This window comes from Leucoraja erinacea, chromosome 27, assembly GCF_028641065.1.
Source record: "Leucoraja erinacea ecotype New England chromosome 27, Leri_hhj_1, whole genome shotgun sequence".
NCBI classification, from domain to species: domain Eukaryota; kingdom Metazoa; phylum Chordata; class Chondrichthyes; order Rajiformes; family Rajidae; genus Leucoraja; species Leucoraja erinaceus.
The window spans coordinates 1,660,148-1,679,329 of record NC_073403.1 but is presented as its reverse complement, the minus strand read 5'-3'; the positions used below and the strand labels follow the sequence as shown (position 1 = coordinate 1,679,329).

At 45.5% G+C, this 19,182-nt stretch overlaps 1 protein-coding gene across 1 annotated transcript in view; it reads right to left on the bottom strand.

Moving 5' to 3' along the window:
* Positions 1 to 18,862, bottom strand: part of LOC129710084 (SH3 and cysteine-rich domain-containing protein 2-like) — a 92,002-nt gene extending 73,140 nt beyond the window's left edge. Inside the window, exon 1 of the mRNA XM_055656798.1 lies at positions 18,691 to 18,862. Coding sequence (XP_055512773.1) covers positions 18,691 to 18,780 — 90 coding nt within the window. The 5' untranslated portion in view covers positions 18,781 to 18,862. The remainder of the gene's footprint in view (positions 1 to 18,690) is intronic.
* Between the last annotated feature and the right edge of the window lie 320 nt (positions 18,863 to 19,182).

The window sequence follows — 19,182 nt, the reverse complement described above, 5'->3', positions numbered from 1 at the left end:
CTCATCTTAACCTTTAGCAAAGGTGTCCATAACAAAATATCTTCTGCAGAAAGGTCTCGGCCAAATACGTTCCATCCACAGATGCTGCCTGACCCTCGAAAATGATGCAGCTGACAACCCAGTGGTATGAATATTGATTCCCCCAATTTCAAGTAGTCCTTGCATTCCCTGCCTCTGCATCCCTCCCTCCCTCATCGTCTTGCTCATTTCACTGTTTGTATCCCTCCATTATCATTTCTTCCACAGCCAACAAGGAAACATTGTGGGCTCCACCTCTCTCGAGTCATCGTGTGCTGGCTGTGATTTGACGTGTAACTTTCCATAGCTCTAGGCTCCCTCTCCCCCGAAGAAGGGCCTCAACCCGAAACGTCTCCCATTCCTTTTCTCCAGAGATACTGCCTGACCCGCCGAGTTACTCCAGCATTTTGTCTCCATCTTTGGTGTAATCTAGCATCTGCAGTTCCTTCCTACACACTGGGAATTGCTCCAGCACTGTGTGCTGTTACTTCTGACAAAGATGCTTGGTTTGAGAAGCAATTTGCCTCAAATGATTAAAAGAAGTACATATGTTTGGAGATGTTACATCGGAAGGCTGTGGGTGTGCGGGTGGGGCCTTCCCTGCAGAGTCTGACATTTGTTTACCCATAATTAGGCTGCATCAGTATCAAATAAATACTGTGAACAAAGCTTCAAACCACGATTAAAGGAACTCCGATGAATCTGCCAGGGAAAATGTTGGAATTACATATTCATATTGGTTATAGAAACATAGAAAATAGGTGCAGGAGTAGGCCATTCGGCCCTTCGAGCCTGCACCGCCATTCATGGCTGATCATCCAACTCAGTATCCCGTACCTGCCTTCTCTCCATACCCCCCGATCCCTTTAGCCACAAGGGCCACATCTAACTCCCTCTTAAATATAGCCAATGAACTGTGGCCTCAACTACCTTCTGTGGCAGAGAATTCCACAGATTCACCACTCTCTGTGTGAAAAATATTTTCCACATCTTGGTCCTAAAAGATTTCCCCCTTATCCTTAAACTGTGACCCCTTGTTCTAGACTTCCCCAACATCGGGAACAATCTTCCTGCATCCTCAACTTGTTGAAAGCACTCTGAAACACAGAGAAACAGGCCCTTTGGTACATCAGGTCTACAGCAATGGAAGACATATCTACTTTAAGCCCATCTTATTCTCCCCACATTCCCATCACCTTTCCCCAGATTCAACCACTATTCAATTAACCTACCAAGCTGCATGTCTTGTGTAGAGGACCATTTCTTGGCTGCTGGGCAGCACGGTGGCAAAGTGGTTGGGCTGCTGCCTAACAGCACCCAGAGAGCTGGGTTCGATCCTGACCTCGGGTGCCGTCTGCGCAGAGTCGGCACGCTCTCCCTGTGACCGCGTGGGTTTTCTCCGGGTGCTCCGGTTTCCTCCCACCTTCCAGAGACGTGCGGGTTTGCAGTTGAATTTGCTTCTGTAAATTGGTCCGAGTGTGTAAGATGGGAACGCAGAACAACATGGAACTTGCTGATGTAACGACTGTCCAATAGTCCAATGACAGAGGGGAAGAGACTGTTCCCGCGTCTTGTTGGTGCGTAGAGAGTGGTTATGAAAGCGCGATAACTGAGAACCTGAGCCCTGGCGATCGATGGTTGCCGTGGACTCAATGGGCCAAATGGAAAATTAAAAATACAAGGCAAAAATATTCACTAGGGAAGGCAAAGTCGAAGAAATTCACTTCATTCGACTTTCCTTGGGATCTGAAAGAGTTACAGTGATGGGAAGGCAAGGGGCGGGAAAATGATGAAAGGATATTTCTTGACTTTCACATCTTGACTGTTACATCAGCCTATGCTGTTGGCAACTGCACTGAAAGTGGCCAGGACAAGAAAAGTGATTACCTTAAGTGTTATAGTCAAATACGTCTGACTATACGAGGGGGTGGCATGTCTGCACAGCGGTAGAGTTGCTGCCTTACAACACCAGAGACCTGGGTTCAATTCCAACTACGTCTGTTGTCTGCACGTTCTCCCTGCGACTGTGTGGGTTTTGGTCTCCAAATCTGAGGAAGGACATTATTGCCATAGAGGGAGTGCAGAGACGGTTCACCAGACTGATTCCTGGGATGTCAGGACTGTCTTATGAAGAAAGACTGGATAGACTTGGTTTATACTCTCTAGAATTTAGAAGATTGAGAGGGGATCTTATAGAAACTTACAAAATTCTTAAGGGGTTGGACAGGCTAGATGCAGGAAGATTGTTCCCGATGTTGGGGAAGTCCAGGACAAGGGGTCACAGCTTAAGGATAAGGGGGAAATCCTTTAAAACCGAGATGAGGAGAACTTTTTTCACACAGAGAGTGGTGAATCTCTGGAACTCTCTGCCACAGTGGGTAGTTGAGGCCAGTTCATTGGCTATATTTAAGAGGGAGTTAGATGTGGCCCTTGTGGCTAAAGGGGATCAGGGGGAATGGAGAGAAGTTGGATGCTGAGATGGATGATCAGCCATGATCATATTGAATGGTGGTGCAGGCTCGAAGGGCCGAATGGCCTACTCCTGCACCTAATTTCTATGTTTCTATGTTTTCCCCGGGTGCTCTGGTCTCCTTCCACATTCCAAAGAAGTACAGGTTCGCTGGTATAAAAACTGTAAGTTGTCCCTAGTGTGTAGGAGTGTTAGTGTACGGGGTTCACTGTCCGACATGGACCTGGTGGGCCGAAGGGCTTGATTCCACTCTGGATCTCTAAACCAAACTAAGTTTGAAGCTGACTTCTTGATCTCTGGAGCTCAGATTTCCATGCATGTGGAACGTCTCTTACCGACTGTTTAACAAGGAACTGCAGATGCTGGAAAATCGAAGGTACACAAAAATGCTGGAGAAACTCAGCGGGTGCGGCAGCATCTATGGAGCGAAGGAAATAGGCAATGTTTCGGGCCGAAACCCGGAAGGGTTTCGGCCCGAAACGTTGCCTATTTCCTTCAGGGTTTCGGCCTGAAACGTTGCCTATTTCCTTCAGGGTTTCGGCCTGAAACGTTGCCTATTTCCTTCAGGGTTTCGGCCTGAAACGTTGCCTATTTCCTCCGCTCCATAGATGCTGCTGCACCCGCTGAGTTTCTCCAGCACTTTTGTCTACCAGGTTTGTAGGTTAATTGGCTTCTGTAAACTGTTTAAGAAGGAACTGCAGATGTTGGAAGATCGAAGGTAGACAAAAATGCTGGAGAAACTCAGCGGGTGCGGCAGCATCTATGGAGCGAAGGAAATAGCGAAGAAGGGTTTCGGTCCGAAACGTCCCTTACTGATTGCCTAGTTTCCACGAAATGAGCTTTGATGGGCACTTCCACAATCCAAGCCAGTAATATAATTTTTATTTTAATTGTGGAATCTGACTCAAGACCAAGAATACAACTATCATAGTAGATGGGAAAGGATGTCATTTTGAGTTGCTTGGGTGGAATAGACCGGATGACAATAGACAACAGGTGCAGGAGGAGGCCATTCGGCCCTTCGAGCCAGCACCGCCATTCAATGTGATCATGGCTGATCATCCCCAATCAGTACCCCGTTCCTGCCTTCTCCCCATATCCCCCGACTCCGCTATCTCTAAGAGCCCTATCTAGCTCTCTCTTGAAAGCATCCAGAGAACCTGCCTCCACCGCCCTCTGAGGCAGAGAATTCCACAGACTCACCATTCTCTGTGAGAAAAAGTGTTTCCTCGTCTCCGTTCTAAATGGCTTACTCCCGATTCCTAAAGAGTGGAATCTATGATCTGAAAGTATATTAGGCCCATGCACCAAAAGCTGGAGCAACTCAGTGGGTCAGACAGCATCTCTGGAGGAAATGAACAGGTGATGTTTCGGGTCGAGGTGCTGCCTGGCACACTGAATTACTCTGGCTTCTTGTAACAGTCATTGGTTTAAACCAGCATTCCTCCCTACACAATATGTCTATGCACTGAGCCCAAAATTGGATAAATATTATTTCTTAATCCCACTGAGCACTTAAAAAGAAAATCACCCTTGCTTCCAGACTAAAAAGAGACTTTTTGAAAAAAAAGTCCAGCACTTTTACTTCCAAAACACAAAGTACTGTGAAAATCACACTCATTAAACAGGAAAAAATGCCACCCTGGAATCTTACAAGGAACAGCGTCCCAAAGTAACACACGGCTGATTATGATGTGACCAACACACTAATCCTGTCACTGCAAGTACACACATTAAAATGATGAAAATGTGACATTTACTTCCGTTATGCTTGAATCGTGACAAATATATTGCATGCAACATTAACATAGCCAAAGCAGATTGCAGTAGAGCCTCAGAGGAATTTGTTTCAGGATGTTCGGATGTAGTTCTTGAAAGATCAGTCTAGTTTATTGTCACGTGTACCAGGAAAAGCTTTTGTTGCGCGCTAACCAGTCAGCGGAAAGACAATACTTGATTACAATAAGTAATTACAATGATAACATGATTACAATAAGTCTGAAGAAGGGTTTCGGCCCGAAACGTTGCCTATTTCCTTCGCTCCATAGATGCTGCTGCACCCGCTGAGTTTCTCCAGCAATTTTGTGTACCTCGATTTTCCAGCATCTGCAGTTCCTTCTTGAACACATGATTACAAATGTTTACAGAGTATAGATACATGATAAGGGATGCTGCATGTTTGTTTAGTGCATGGTAAAGCCAGCAAAGTCCGAAGGTCACCACAGAGGTCAGCGTTGCTCTCTGATTGAGACTCCCCCCCCTTGCAACCTTCACATAGTCCGCCCTGTTTCAACGAATGCAATCAACCTGGCGTGCACAATCAAATAAGATCAAATAGAACAAGTTGTCCCACAACTTTAGGCTGTGAATGCCCTACGCAAGATGAAGAAGAGATTCCACCTTCTGCCCCTTCTATTGGGGCAAAACAACCCCCCCTTGGGTTTAGAGATATAGATCTACCACGACTTTTACCACAGTCTCCAAATCTGAGGAAGGACATTATTGCCATAGAGGGAGTGTAGAGAAGGTTCACCAGACTGATTCCTGGGATGTCAGGACTGTCTTATGAAGAAAGACTGGATACACTTGGTTTATACTCTCTAGAATTTAGGAGATTGAGGGGGGATCTTATAGAAACTTACAAAATTCTTAAGGGGTTGGACAGGCTAGATGCAGGAAGATTGTTCCCGATGTTGGGGAAGTCCAGGACAAGGGGTCACAGTTTAAGGATAAAGGGGAAATCCTTTAAAACCGAGATGAGAAGAACTTTTTTCACACAGAGATTCAGATTCAGATTCAGATTCAATTTTAATTGTCATTGTCAGTGTACAGTACAGAGACAACAAAATGCATTGGGTGAATCTCTGGAACTCTCTGCCACAGAGGATAGTCGAGGCCACAGTTCATTGGCTATATTTAAGAGGGAGTTAGATGTGGCCCTTGTGGCTAAGGTGATCAGGGGGTATGGAGAGAAGGCAGGTACGGGATACTGAGTTGGATGATCAGCCATGATCATATTGAATGGCGAATGGTGCAGGCTCGAAGGGCCGAATGGCCTCTACTCCTGCACCTAATTTCTATGTTTCTATGTTTCCCGAGTTGATCCAGGACTGATTCTCGGTTGGTCCCCCCGATACCAGATGAAGGCGGCCAGCGGGAGAGCCTCAAGCGTCTGCCCGCGGTTGGCGCTCCCGAGACATGCAGTGGGCAACGCTCCTCTAGTATCTTTGGTGTAATCCGTTCCAAAGATCGATTTGCCCAATCATCTGTGGTGTAATCAGTGTTGATGGGAACAGTGCTTTATACAGCATCCATCACTTCACATATTTAGTTAATATTATGGTACATTTTATTAATATTATTGTAAAATGATGCTCAGTAAAATGGCGTCATGTCATGCCCATGTCATACTACGCTTTTTTCGCAGAGTGGCGCATCTTGCTCTGCTCTATAATCTTTGGTTGTGATTGGCACAATGATGCCTTTCAGATTTATTAAATATGCTCTCTCTCTCTCACTGGAGTCCAAAATACAAATATTTTTTAACTTCATTTCTCTCCACAGAATCATAAGAGTTTCAGCAACGAGGCGAAGATTCGCTGCTGCTCATACAGGCGTCAACAGTCGCACACTAGAGCTCCGTCTAATCTGATTTCCTTGCTTGCGATTTAGCATTTTGAGTTCCTCCTAATTCCATTTTAATTCCTCTGAAATGTTTGACAAATTCTGAACAGTGATGCATAACTATGAAGACTTGCTAGAATTATCTCCAGAGATTTCTACGAATTGATGGCATTCCTCCAGCCACTGTGTAGCAACAAGCCAAGAAGACATAAAAATAAGGTCATTTAGCTTGTCGACCCAGTTCTTTCCATTAACAATCTATTCAGCTCGTATCTAGGAAGAAACAAGGACCATCGCAGGGATCTATCTACCAGTCGCTGCCTCAATAAGGCAGCCAGCATCATCAGAGACCCACACCACCCCGACCACGCTCTCATCTCACCCCTGCCATCGAGAAGAAGGTACAGGAGCCTGAAAACTGTAACGTCCAGGTTCAGGAACAGCTTCTTCCCTCCAGACATGAAGCTATTCAACACTACAACCTCCAAATAAACTCTGAACTGCATAGACTTGGAGACATTTGTTTTTGCACTATTATTGTCTGTTTGATGGGTGCATATGTATGTATATATTTGTGTGTGTTTGCGTGTGCATAAGTACATGTGCTTGCGTATATGCATATGTGTATACTGAACTTTTTTCCATCTATTGTACCGTTTACAGAGTACTAAGATCCTTGTCTCACGGTGTGAGCTGACCCACGAGGTACCCACAGTGAAAGACTCGTGGTTGTGTACAAGATTCCAAGTGTATGATCAAGATTTTAACCGAGCACCCACATGTGTGTGTGTGTGTGTATATAAGTTTTCCGTTTACTTCTCATCTCCGCCATGTGTCAAGTTCCTCTCCCGAGTTGTTTCAAATAAGTTCCAAACTCCGTGTTTCAAACGCCCTTCCTCCCATATCAGTGGAATCGTAGTTAACAAGTATTAATAATTGTATTACCAACCAGGACATACGGTGTGAGCTCAGTAGGTCAGGCAGCGTATATGGGGAATGAGGAATAGTCAGGGTTTCCGCCCTTCTGTTTCCACGTCAAATTGGGAAACTACTGATGGAAGGAACTGCAGACTTGAGTCTGTCTTTTGCCATTTGGTAAAGAAAGCTTTTGGTATGCTAGCCTTTATAAATCAGAGCATTGAGTATAGAAGCTGGGATGTAATGTTAAAATTGTACAAGGCATTGGTGAGACCAAATCTGGAGTATGGTGTACAATTTTGATCGCCCAATTATAGGAAGGATGTCAACAAAATAGAGAGAGTGCAGAGGAGATTTACTAGAATGTTGCCTGGGTTTCAACAACTAAGTTACAGAGATAGGTTGAATAAGTTAGGTCTTTATTCTCTGGAGCGCAGAAGGTTAAGGGGGGACCTGATAGAGGTCTTTAAAATGATGAGAGGGATAGACAGAGTTGATGTGGACAAGCTTTTCCCTTTGCGAATAGGGAAGATTCAAACAAGAGGACATGACTTCAGAATTAAGGGACAGAAGTTTAGGGGTAATATGAGGGGGAACTTCTTTACTCAGAGAGTGGTAGCGGTGTGGAATGAGCTCCCAGTGGAAGTGGTGGAGGCAGGTTCATTGGTATCATTTAAAAATAAATTGGATAGGCATATGGATGAGAAGGGAATGGAGGGTTATGGTATGAGTGCAGGCAGGTGGGACTAAGGGGGAAAAAAATTTGTTCGGCACGGACTTGTAGGGCCGAGATGGCCTGTTTCCGGGTTGTAATTGTTATATGGTTATATGGTTATATTTGGGTCAGCCAAAATTCCTGCTCCCTGCAGCCGAACCTGGGCTCCATGAAGCCGAGGAGTGAACCTCCCGCTCAGCTAAACTCTCCCGCGTCTGTGTCCGACGCTCCTTCTAACCACAAAATGTGTTATTCTTCTGTGCAACATTTAAAGAAAGAATAGTGAATTCAATATGGAATGGAGCACTAATTTAAAACACCCGTTGGTCCGGCAATGCTAGGTGCTATAGGATGGCAAATCCTAAATTATCCTGCTTCGAATTAAAGAAGTCTTACCTGTCCACTCTTGCTTCCAGGCTGCTGTTTTACAATAAAACTCCTTTAATTCTCTACACTCGTACGACCTGGTACCGGACTAGTATGTGTGTATGTATATATATATGTATATAGAAGAATGTTGTTCTGTTTGGAATATATGACATTAAGGGCTAAGGCAGGGTCTCAACCCGAAACGTCACCCATTCCTCTCCAGGGATGCTGCCTGTTCCGCTGAGTTACTCCAGCATTTTGTGTCCATCTCCAGATATTGCAGTTCCTCCCTACACATTTGACAATAAAAAAAACTGTTGACAACCAGAGCTTTAAGACTTCAAACCCGTCCTGTACACACACCAAGGATACAAGGCAGTAGAAGCTACAGACCCCGGCGTCAACATCAAGCACTCTGCTTCATTAGGGTCTCCAGGACAAGGGGTCACAGCTTAAGGATAAGGGGGAAATCCTTTAAAACAGAGATGAGGAGAATTTTTTTCACACAGAGAGTGGTGAATCTCTGGAACTCTCTGCCGCAGAGGGTAGTTGAGGCCAGTTCATTGGCTATATTTAAGAGGGAGTTAGATGTGGCCCTTGTGGCTAAGGGGATCAGGGGGTATGGAGAGAAGGCAGGTACGGGATACTGAGTTGGATGATCAGCCATGATCATATTGAATGGCAGTGCAGGCTCGAAGGGCCGAGTGGCCTACTCCTGCACCTAATTTCTATGTTTCTATAGCAAAGCCAGCACTCCTTCGAGGCTTGGCATGCGTCATTTTAAACGGCTTTTGCTCTCCATACAACATTGCAACAACAGGGTGGCTCACGAAGAGACCTTGTGGCATTCCGGCAACTCCTCAACCTTGTGAGGTGATCAGCAGTAGATGGAAGGCAGGCACCGCATGAATGCAGTATAAATGTGCAGCATCAGTACTGAAGTCGAAACATTCCAGACTGAGCTTGCCGTTACTGGAGGCATCCCTCGATTCCACCATGAGATTTTAAATTCTCAGCCCTTGACACACTATCCCTGCTCCGCTTTTTGAAGTAAGGGATCTTATTCGAACGCCGAAAAAAAATAGCCAGCAATCTGATAAGCCACTCCGCTGACAAACTCCAGACCCGTCCTCCTTAAATCAAGCCTGTCCCCCGCCTCCTCCCTATCCCATCCTCCCAACCCCCAGAGTGGAAGAGACACGAACTGCAAACAAGAGTCCCCTTTCTGTACAGACTTCGCAATGTGCGTTTGTTCTTGGTGTTTTTGTCGCTGTTAGAGTGAGCCATCTCATGGCCCGTTTAAATTTAGCGGCGGAAAGCCGCTCGTGTTAATTTGAAGTTGGTGTGTGTGTGTGTGCGTGTGTGTATGTGCGCGTGTGTGTGTGTGTGTATGTGTGTCTCTATGGGGAGGGGGATAGAGCAGGTATAGCAACAATCTCCTACCCACTAAATACACCTTGTGAAATCCATCCGAGAAAAGAAAAAAGTCGATAAACGTGCAGAATATATATTATGCTGCCTGCCCGCTGAGTTAAACAGTTCCCACGGTAGTAGACTCACGGCCACTACGTTCTTAAAACGAGTTTAAATATTTCAATTTTCAAACTTTAGCGGTACATTTTACTCGTTAAGTTGCATCCACGAGTTCCGGCGTTCCCGCTACGTTAATTGTACGCAGTTACGAGTTAAATTTGTTTTAAACCCAGGGTACCTCGTGGGTCAACTCGCACCGTGACACAGGGGTTTAAGTTTACATATTCTGTCGTGCCACTACAAGTAAGAATTTCAATGATCTGTTTGAGACACACAACAATAACGCACTCTTGACTTGGGATGAGAATTTCATAATGCCACTAGTTTAGGGAGCGTTATGTCGCAACAAGAAATGGTTACTTCGAATAAATGAAAAGTGCAAAGGGACTTGGGATTGCTGTTGCAGGACTCCCAAAACATTCATTTGCGGGTGGAATCAGTAGTAAGGAAGGCAAGTTCAATGCTAGCATTTATATTAAGAGGACTGGAATACAAAAACAGGGATGGGATGCTGAACTCTATAAGGTGCTGGTCAGGCCACATTTGGAATATTGTGAGCAAATTTGGGCTCCATATATGAGGAAGGATGTGCTGGCTCTGGAGAGGGCCCAGAGGAGGTTTACAAGAATGATTCCAGGAATGAGTGGGTTAACCTATGGTGAGCGTTTGATAGAACTGGGCCTGTACTCGCTGGAGTTTAGAAGGTTGAGGGGGAACCTCATTGAAACTTACAGCGTAATAATGAAAGGCCTAGATAGAGTGGATGTGGAGAGGATGTTTCCACTGGTGGGAGAGTCTAGAACCAGAGGTCACAGCCTCAGAATTAAAGGCTGCTCTTTTAGAAAGGAGGTGAGAAGGAACTTCTTTAGTCAGTGGGCAGTTAATCTGTGGAACTCATGGCCACAGACGGCTGTGGGGGCCAAGTCAGTGGGTATTTTTAAGGCAGAGATAGACAAATTCTTGATTAGCACGGAACAGATGCCAATGGTTATGGGGAGAAGGCAGGAGAATGGGATTAGGAGGCAGAGATCAGCCATGATGGAATGATGGGCCGAATGGCCTAATTCTACTCCTATAGCTTGTGAACTTGTGAAAAATAAAACAACGGCGCGTGCAAGTCAGGCAATGAAAGAGAAACAGGGTTACCTGTTCAGAGCAAAGACACTTGCTCATCTGTTTCTTGAAATGGCTTCTCACTGTTACAATGAGAAAATAAATCATCGAAATTCTGGTACATTGTTCAAGGAATAAAGCTGTCCCATTTGACAGAGACCATGTAACTATTTCACTGAGAAGTTTGCAGAAGTTTTATATGTTTGTAAGTGATAGCAGCAGAATTAGGCCATTCGGCCCATCAAGTGAACTCCGTCATTCAATCATGGCTGATCTAACTCTCCCTATCAACCTATATAGGAGCAGGGAGGTTCTACTGCAGTTGTACAGGTTCTTGGTGAGACCACACCTGGAGTATTCAGTACAGTTTTGGTCTCCTAATCTGAGGAAAGACATTCTTGCCATAGAGGGAGTACAGAGAAGGTTCACCAGACTGATTCCTGGGATGGCAGGACTTTCATATGAAGAAAGACTGGATAGACTCGGCTTGTACTCGCTAGAATTTAGGAGATTGAGGGGGGAAAATATAGAAACTTAGAAAACTCTTAAGGGGTTGGACAGGCTAGATGCAGGAAGATTGTTCCCGATGTTGGGGAAGTCCAGAACAAGGGGTCACAGTTTAAGGATAAGGGGGAAATCTTTTAGGACTGAGATGAGAAAAACATTTTTCACACAGAGAGTGGTGAATCTGTGGAATTCTCTGCCACAGAAGGTAGTTGAGGCCACAGTTCATTGGCTATATTTAAGAGGGAGTTAGATGTGGCCCATGTGGCTAAGGGGATCAGGGGGTATGGAGAGAAGGCAGGTACAGGATACTGAGTTGGATGATCAGCCATGATCATATTGAATGGCGGTACAGGCTCGAAGGGCCGAATGGCCTACTCCTGCACCTGTTTTCTATGTTTCTATGTAACCCCATTCTCCTGCCTTCTCTCCATAGCCCCTGACATCCATACTAATCACAAATCTGTCCATCTCTGCCTTAAAAATACCAGTTGACGTGGCCTCCACAGCCTTCTGCTGCAATGAATTCCACAGATTCACCACCCTCTGACTAAAGAAATTCCTACTCATCTCCTCCTATTATTCTGACGCTGTGACCTCTGGTCCTAAACTCTCCCTGTAGTGGAAACATCCTCTCCACATCCATTCTATCCAAGCCTTTCACCACTAGAAATTAGGCGGAAAAACATCCAAATTTGTACTGATTGGAATATTCTCACTTTGAACACAGAACTACACACAGTTTGAAGCAGAAAGGAAGCAAGACAAAACACATGTAAAAATTGCACATCGCTAGACCAGCCTATGCCAGACCAGCGATATCCATCCTTAAACCTTTGAAGAAGTGTCTCGACCCGAAACGTTGCCCATTTCCTTCGCTCCATAGATGCTGCCTCACCCGCTGAGTTTCCGCAGCATTTTCATCTACCTTAAACCCATTCGCCAGCCGTCAATCTATAAAGAACGGCCTCGACCTGAAACATCACCCATTCCTTCTCTCCAGAGATGCTGCCTGTCCCGCTGAGTTACTCCAGCATTTTGTGCCCATCTTCGATGTAAACCATCATCTGCAGCTCCTCCCTACACAATTCATAACCTTACATAAAAACATAGAAATTAGGTGCAGGAGTAGGCCATTCGGCCCTGCACCGCCATTCAATATGATCATGGCTGATCATCCAACTCAGTATCCCGTACCTGCCTTCTCTCCATACCTCCTGATCCCCTTAGTCACAAGGGCCACATCTAACTCCCTCTTAAATATAGCCAATGAACTGTGGCCTCGACTACCCTCTGTGGCAGAGAGTTCCAGAGATTCACCACTCTCTGTGTGAAAAAAGTTCTTCTCATCTCGGTTTTAAAGGATTTCCCCCTTATCCTTAAGCTGTGACCCCTTGTCCTGGAACCTTGTTGGTTTGCATCTCCTCAAGGCTTTTTGCGAGGCGAGGGGAGAAAGATTTAATAGGAACCTGAAGGGTATCTTTTTTTTTTTACACTACTATGGGTAGTGGGTATATGGAATGCGCTATCGGAGGAGGTGTCTGAGACAGGTACTATCACAATGTTTAATAAACATTTGCATGGTACATGCAGGGCCGGATTAAGACCCATAGAGGCCCTAAGCACTTAAATGAATGAATGAAAACTTTATTGTCATTCAGATATACACCTAGACACAGTGCACCTTGAACGAAATTTCATTGCATTTGACTCTCCAAAATCAGGTAATAGTAAAAAGTGCTAGGTGCGTTCATAAAAATGCCTCATGTGCATGGTTCTGTAACATAAATATATATAAAAAGTTTTTTAAAAATGTCGATATTTAAAAAGTTCTAGCCTCGGTTTTGTTGATTGTTCAGTAATCTTATTTCCTGGGGGATGAAGCTGTTGCAGAACCTGGTTGTCCCGCTCTTCATGCTGCGGTACCTCCTCCCAGAGTTAAGCAGCACTTAAAAGATTTTGGTGCCCCCATATATATGTAATTCAAAATATAAACAATAATAAACCATAAAAGAAATTTTTATTTTTCAAAATGAAACAAAACTAACAGTAAGGTGGAAAAGAATGTTTATTTTTGTATACTCCCACTTTATTTATATTTGAAAAGTTTTCTCCTACTTTTTTTAAATTGCAAAGTCTTTGATCAGATCCTCAAAATTAATCTTACATAACACATCTGCTTGAGTAAGTTTAGCAAGTTTAAAGTGATTTAATTTGTGCCGTAAACCATTTACCATTTCTGTGCTGCCCCCCTTCCCTTGATGCCCTAAGCAAGTGTTTATTTTGCTTAATGGTTAATCCAGCCCTGGGTACATGGATAGGAAAGGTTTGGAGGCATATGGGCCAAACGCAGGCAGGTGGGATTGGTGTAGATGGGACAAGTTGGGCTGAAGGGCCTGTTTCCACGCTGTATGACTTTATGGCTTATGTAAACACTATTTATTAAATACACTGACAGCTTCTACTGATGTCAAACTTTTAAACTGTTATTTTCCTTTAACTCCCCTCCAGTTAAACTCCCCCCAAACACCTACGACCTTAGGTGTTGTGTGTTTAATGCCATCTATTAAAGAGATGCTTCCGATCCATCCCCCCCCCCCCCCCCCCCCCCCCCAATAGTACCATGAAAGTATTCTGGGTGTAAACTGTACGATTATACAATATTGCCTGTCGACACTAAAGTTGTCCCGGAAAGGAATTAAGAATGAAAAGCAGAGGTGCTGACTCGCATCTATCCTTCGCCTGTTTAGGATAATGGGGAACTGTTGCAATTCCATAATCACTGAGACACGATCAGATAGGACGGGATACGATACGATAACACTCGAGATGGTAAAACTGCAATTTTAAAATAGCACAAAGACTTGGTAAACAAGCACCGAATCTACTGTCGGAAGGAACTGCAGACGCTGGTTTGAATCCACCACAGACACAAACAGCTGGAGTAACTCAGCGTGTCGGACAGCACCTCTGGAGAAAAGGAATAGGTGACGTTTCTGGGTCGAGGCCCTTCTTCAGGCCAAGAGTCTGGGGAGTGGGATACGAGATGGTGATTTGGAGAATCATTGAACAAAGATACGCAAAAAATCTAACGATGTTAAAGGAAACAGGTTATTGTTAGCCGTGGGTTAGGTAAAAACAAGTTACAGACAACAAAACTCACAAGGACACACTGAATCAGTTTGTTTTAGGTTCTCCAAGTGACTTCAGTGCGTTCCAAGTCGAAAAAGTAAAACAAAAATCATTTCTGATCAAATTCTGATCTAGTTTGACTCTCGTATAATGACAGTTCATTATAGTTGAATTGCATGCCTAATCTAACGTTTGAAAATCTCGACCAAGCACATTTGGCAGACCATCCTGCCACAACTAGACAGCAGTCCTGAACTACTATCTACCTCAGTGGAGAAGCTCAAACTATCATTGATCAGATTGCACCGGCTGTTTCTTGCATCAAATGCTATTCCCTTCATCATGTATCTGCACACTGTGGATGGAATCGCGTATTATCTTTCCGCTGACTGGTTAGCCCGCAACATAAGCTTGTCAACGTGATGATGAATTTAAACTGAACTTTAGAGGAAATCTGATGGTTTTCGAAGCTCACTGAAGGAGAACAGTTATTGTAGATACATTCAATTTCACACGATACATGTTGGGAGAAACTCAGTGGCTCAGGCAGCACCTGTGGGTGGGAAATGGACAAGGCGATGATTCAGTGATGGGATCCTCCAGTGATAATGGGCATTAACACGCTGGATGAGTAATCTTGTTTCCCCTGCCAAACATAACAAGTCTCAATCAATAAGCAAAGAACACTCAAAGTTGACGAAGAAGCAATTATCGAATGGCCTTGCAATTTGTTTTGCCCTTCACTTAGCTGGCAATAAGAAGTTTGGAGATGGTTCAAGTCACGATGACTACAGGCCAGTCGCGGAGCTTTGGGAACACTAATTCTTGCAGGACATCTCAAGTAGGTCTGAATCTATTAACTAAAAGCGCACCATCTCCTTATTTAATTAAAATATGCAATTGTTTCAAACATAAATCAGACCAACTGTGGCTCTGTATCTGCTAATGGATTTGCTGATGGCATTTAGAAAACCACTGTGTGTACTTTAAAAGTCCGATTTCAATCACAAACTCAGAGAAGCCAAAAAAGCTTCATAATGTGGAGCACATGTCGGAGTCTGATGCAAATCTTCAAGAGGGGTATCAAATAATTTGCTGAATGAGCTACTGAAACCGACCCGATATGACCAACTTGAATGGCAATGTAACTATTTATTCAAACGTGGGATAAAAACATGAAGTGCTGGAAGAACGCAGCAGATCAGGCAGCATCTGAAGGTCCCAGTTAAGTTCATTGTCATGTGTACCGAGGTACAGTGAAGAGTCTTTGTTGCGTGCTAAGCAATCAAGAGAAAGACAACACTCGGGCCAATCATAGTACACAGATACATGAAGGTTCACCAGACTGATTCCTGGGATGTCAGGACTGTCTTATGAAGAAAGACTGGATAGACTTGGTTTATACTCTCTAGAATTTAGGAGATTGAGAGGCGATCTTATAGAAACTGACAAAATTCTTAAGGGGTTGGACAGGCTAGATGCAGGAAGATTATTCCCGATGTTGGGGAAGTCCAGAACAAGGGGTCACAGTTTAAGGATAAGGGGGAAATCTTTTAGGACTGAGATGAGAAAAACATTTTTCACACAGTGAGTGGTGAATCTGTGGAATTCTCTGCCACAGAAGGTAGTTGAGGCCAGTTCATTGGCTATATTTAAGAGGGAGTTATATGTGGCCCTTGTGGCTAAGGGGATCAGGGGGTATGGAGAGAAGGCAGGTACGGAATACTGAGTTGGATGATCAGCCATGATCATATTGAATGGCAGTGCAGGCTCGAAGGGCCGAATGGCCTACTCCTGCACCTAATTTCTATGTTTCTATGACAAGGGCCGATATGGCCCAATCCAAAAAGTCATCCGACCGTTCCTTCCACAGATGCTGCCTGGCCAGTCGAGTTTGTCCAGCACTTTGCGTTTTTTTGCTCAGGATTCTTGCATCTGCAGTTCCTTACGTCTCGGTCGATATTCATGGGATGTCCTCTTTGCTGGAAAACTATGCATTTACTGTCCATCCATATTTCCCCCGAAATCGAGAAGGTGGGAGAGAGTTGGTCAGAATCATGGGACAGGAGTCACATGGACCAGAGGAGGCAAGGACAAGTCAGTGTAAAAGGGGCGGCACGGTGGCGCAGCGGTAGAGTTGCTGCCTTACAGCGCCAGAGTCCCGGGTTCGATCCCAACTACGGGTGCTGTCTGTACAGAGTTTGTACGTTCTCCCCGTGTCCGTGTAGATTTTCACCGGGTGCTCCGGTTTCCGCCCACATTCCAAAGATGTACAGATTTGTCCGTTGACTGCTCTGAAGAAGGGTCTTGACCTGAAACGTCACCTATTCCTGTTCTCCAGAGATGCTGCCAGCTTTTTGTGCCTGTCTTCGGTTTAAACCAGCATCTGCAGTTCCTCTCTACACAGGTTACTTGGGTTTGATAAAACATGTAAATTGTCACTAGTGTGGAAGATAGTGCTCGTATAGGCAGGTGACTGCTGGCCAGCACAGACTCTGTGGAGCTGAATCTGTGGAATTCATTGCCACAAAAGACTGTGGAGGCCAAGTCAATGGATATTTTTTTAAAGGCAGAGATAGAAACATCGAAATTAGGTGCAAGAGTAGAGGCCATTCGGCCCTTCGAGCCTGCACCGCCATTCAATATGATCATGGCTGATCATCCAACTCAGTATCCCGTACCTGCCTTCTCTCCATACCCCCTGATCCCTTTAGCCACAAGGGCCACATCTAACTCCCTCTTAAATATAGCCAATGAACTGTGGCCTCAACTACCCTCTGTGGCAGAGAGTTCCAGAGATTCATCACTCTCTGTGTGAAAAAAGTTCTTCTCATCTCGAGATAGATAGATTCTTGAAAAGTCCAGGCATCAGGGGCTATGGGGAGAAGGCAGGAGAATGGGGTTAAGGGGGGGGGGGGGGGGGGGGGGGAAGACAGATCAGCCATGATTGAATGGCAGAGTAGACATGATGGGTCGAATGGCCTAATTCTGCATCCTAGCACATGAATTGGTGACTCGATGGGCCGAAGGGCCTGTTTCCACGCTGTATCTAAAGTCTAAGGATAGCTGATCTCATTCCTGAAGGACCATAGTGGACCAAATAGAGCTTTTACAACAACCCCACACCTCCAAACCTGAACCTTTGCTCAAACCCTAGTTCAACAACACCCGTGGCGGGCTTGAGAGCTATAGCTCTGTACGAGTTAGTTAGATGCCAACCCTAGTTCCCCAGCCAAGCACACACACTACCATTCTCCCGAATCATCCCCGTAACCTTCACCTAAATCTTCTTATGCTCTAGATACATCCATTCCAGGAGCCACGCTCAGCTGCAAACATTTCAAGTCTCAGTAGGCAAGTGTGCGCGTCTGCATCATCGCCGGCTTGGAGTTAGCAACTAGTCTAAATATACGATGCTCGTGAATCATCCAGAAGCCGTCGCCCCACACAGAGAAGGCAGCGTTTTAATTCCATCGCCCAACCAACCGTGTATCTGATGCCAGCCACCTCGGGCTGCGCACTCACAAAGACTCTGGAGGAAATGTAGTGTGTGCAGTACTTAGAACTGGGTGCATCAACACGGCTGGAGGGGTCACTGTACACTCTGCAAGTAATGTGTCTGGATGAAGGGGCTCGACCCAAAACGCCACCCATTCCTTCTCTCCAGAGATGCTGCCTGTCCCGCCAGGGTTACTCCAGCATTTTTGTGGCTTGCCTTTAAATGCCAGCAAGCCTTTCACTGAGAAAGGGTAGCACAGACATAGTTCTCGGCGCATAAAGGTGAAGACCAGGGGGGCTGGAGTTGGCCATTGCCACACATCAAGGATACAAACAGTAGCGCCCGTCGCAAGTCCGACTTGCCCCGATATCATCATCACTTCTACAATTCGGACATGAGTTACGACCTCATCTCACGTGTGAGCGAGCATTTCTGCAGCTGGGGTTTCTATGCCAGATAAGTGAGAAGATGAAACTGACGCCTGTGCCTTGTGCACTACTTACTAGTCTCCCTCCCCACCCCAACCCCGACCCCAACCCCAAATTGCGGCTTGAAATGAGAGCGAGAGGGGCTTGGATTTGAGAGAGAGGGTCCCCGTTTCACCTCACAGATCCAGGTCATCTTCGTTGCAAAAAAAAAAAAGTTTTCAAGAAAAATCAATGCAGACTGATAGACAAGTCGTTTTACACCCCGACACGCCGTTAAACACATATCCTTAAAACTCCAGCAGTGGGAGGGCCATTCGGCCCGAAGAGCCTGCACCGATTATTTAGAAGGAATCTGGATTTCACAAACCTTGGTCTCTTGCTGACTGCACACAGACCCGGGCGACCTCTGCAGCTCTGTGTTCGGCGGCTCGCCTTCTGTCTCGTTGTTCTCGGTCATGGTCGGGTTGTGGATGCTGGGCTATGCTGTACTGGGCTGTGCTGGGCTGTACCGTACTGTAGCGTAGAGCGCTGCGGTGTTGTGCAGGGAGCGGCGGCGACGCGGCCACTGTATCTTTCCACGCCGCTACTTTGTTACATCGCCAGTGGCAACACCCCCTGCCCCGCCCACCCCCGGCTCCCATTGGCCGCGGCTGAGCAAAGGGGACGCGGACTAACAGGGTCCTGTTGTGTTGTGTTGGGTGAAGTGGGGTCTTGTGTTATGGACCACTCCCACACCATGAGAGAATGGAGCAGCCGGGCTTGTACACTCTGGAGCTTAGAAGGATGAGAGGGCATCTCATTGAAACATATTGAATAAGATTGTTAAGGGCTTGGACACACGCTAGAGGCAGGAAACATG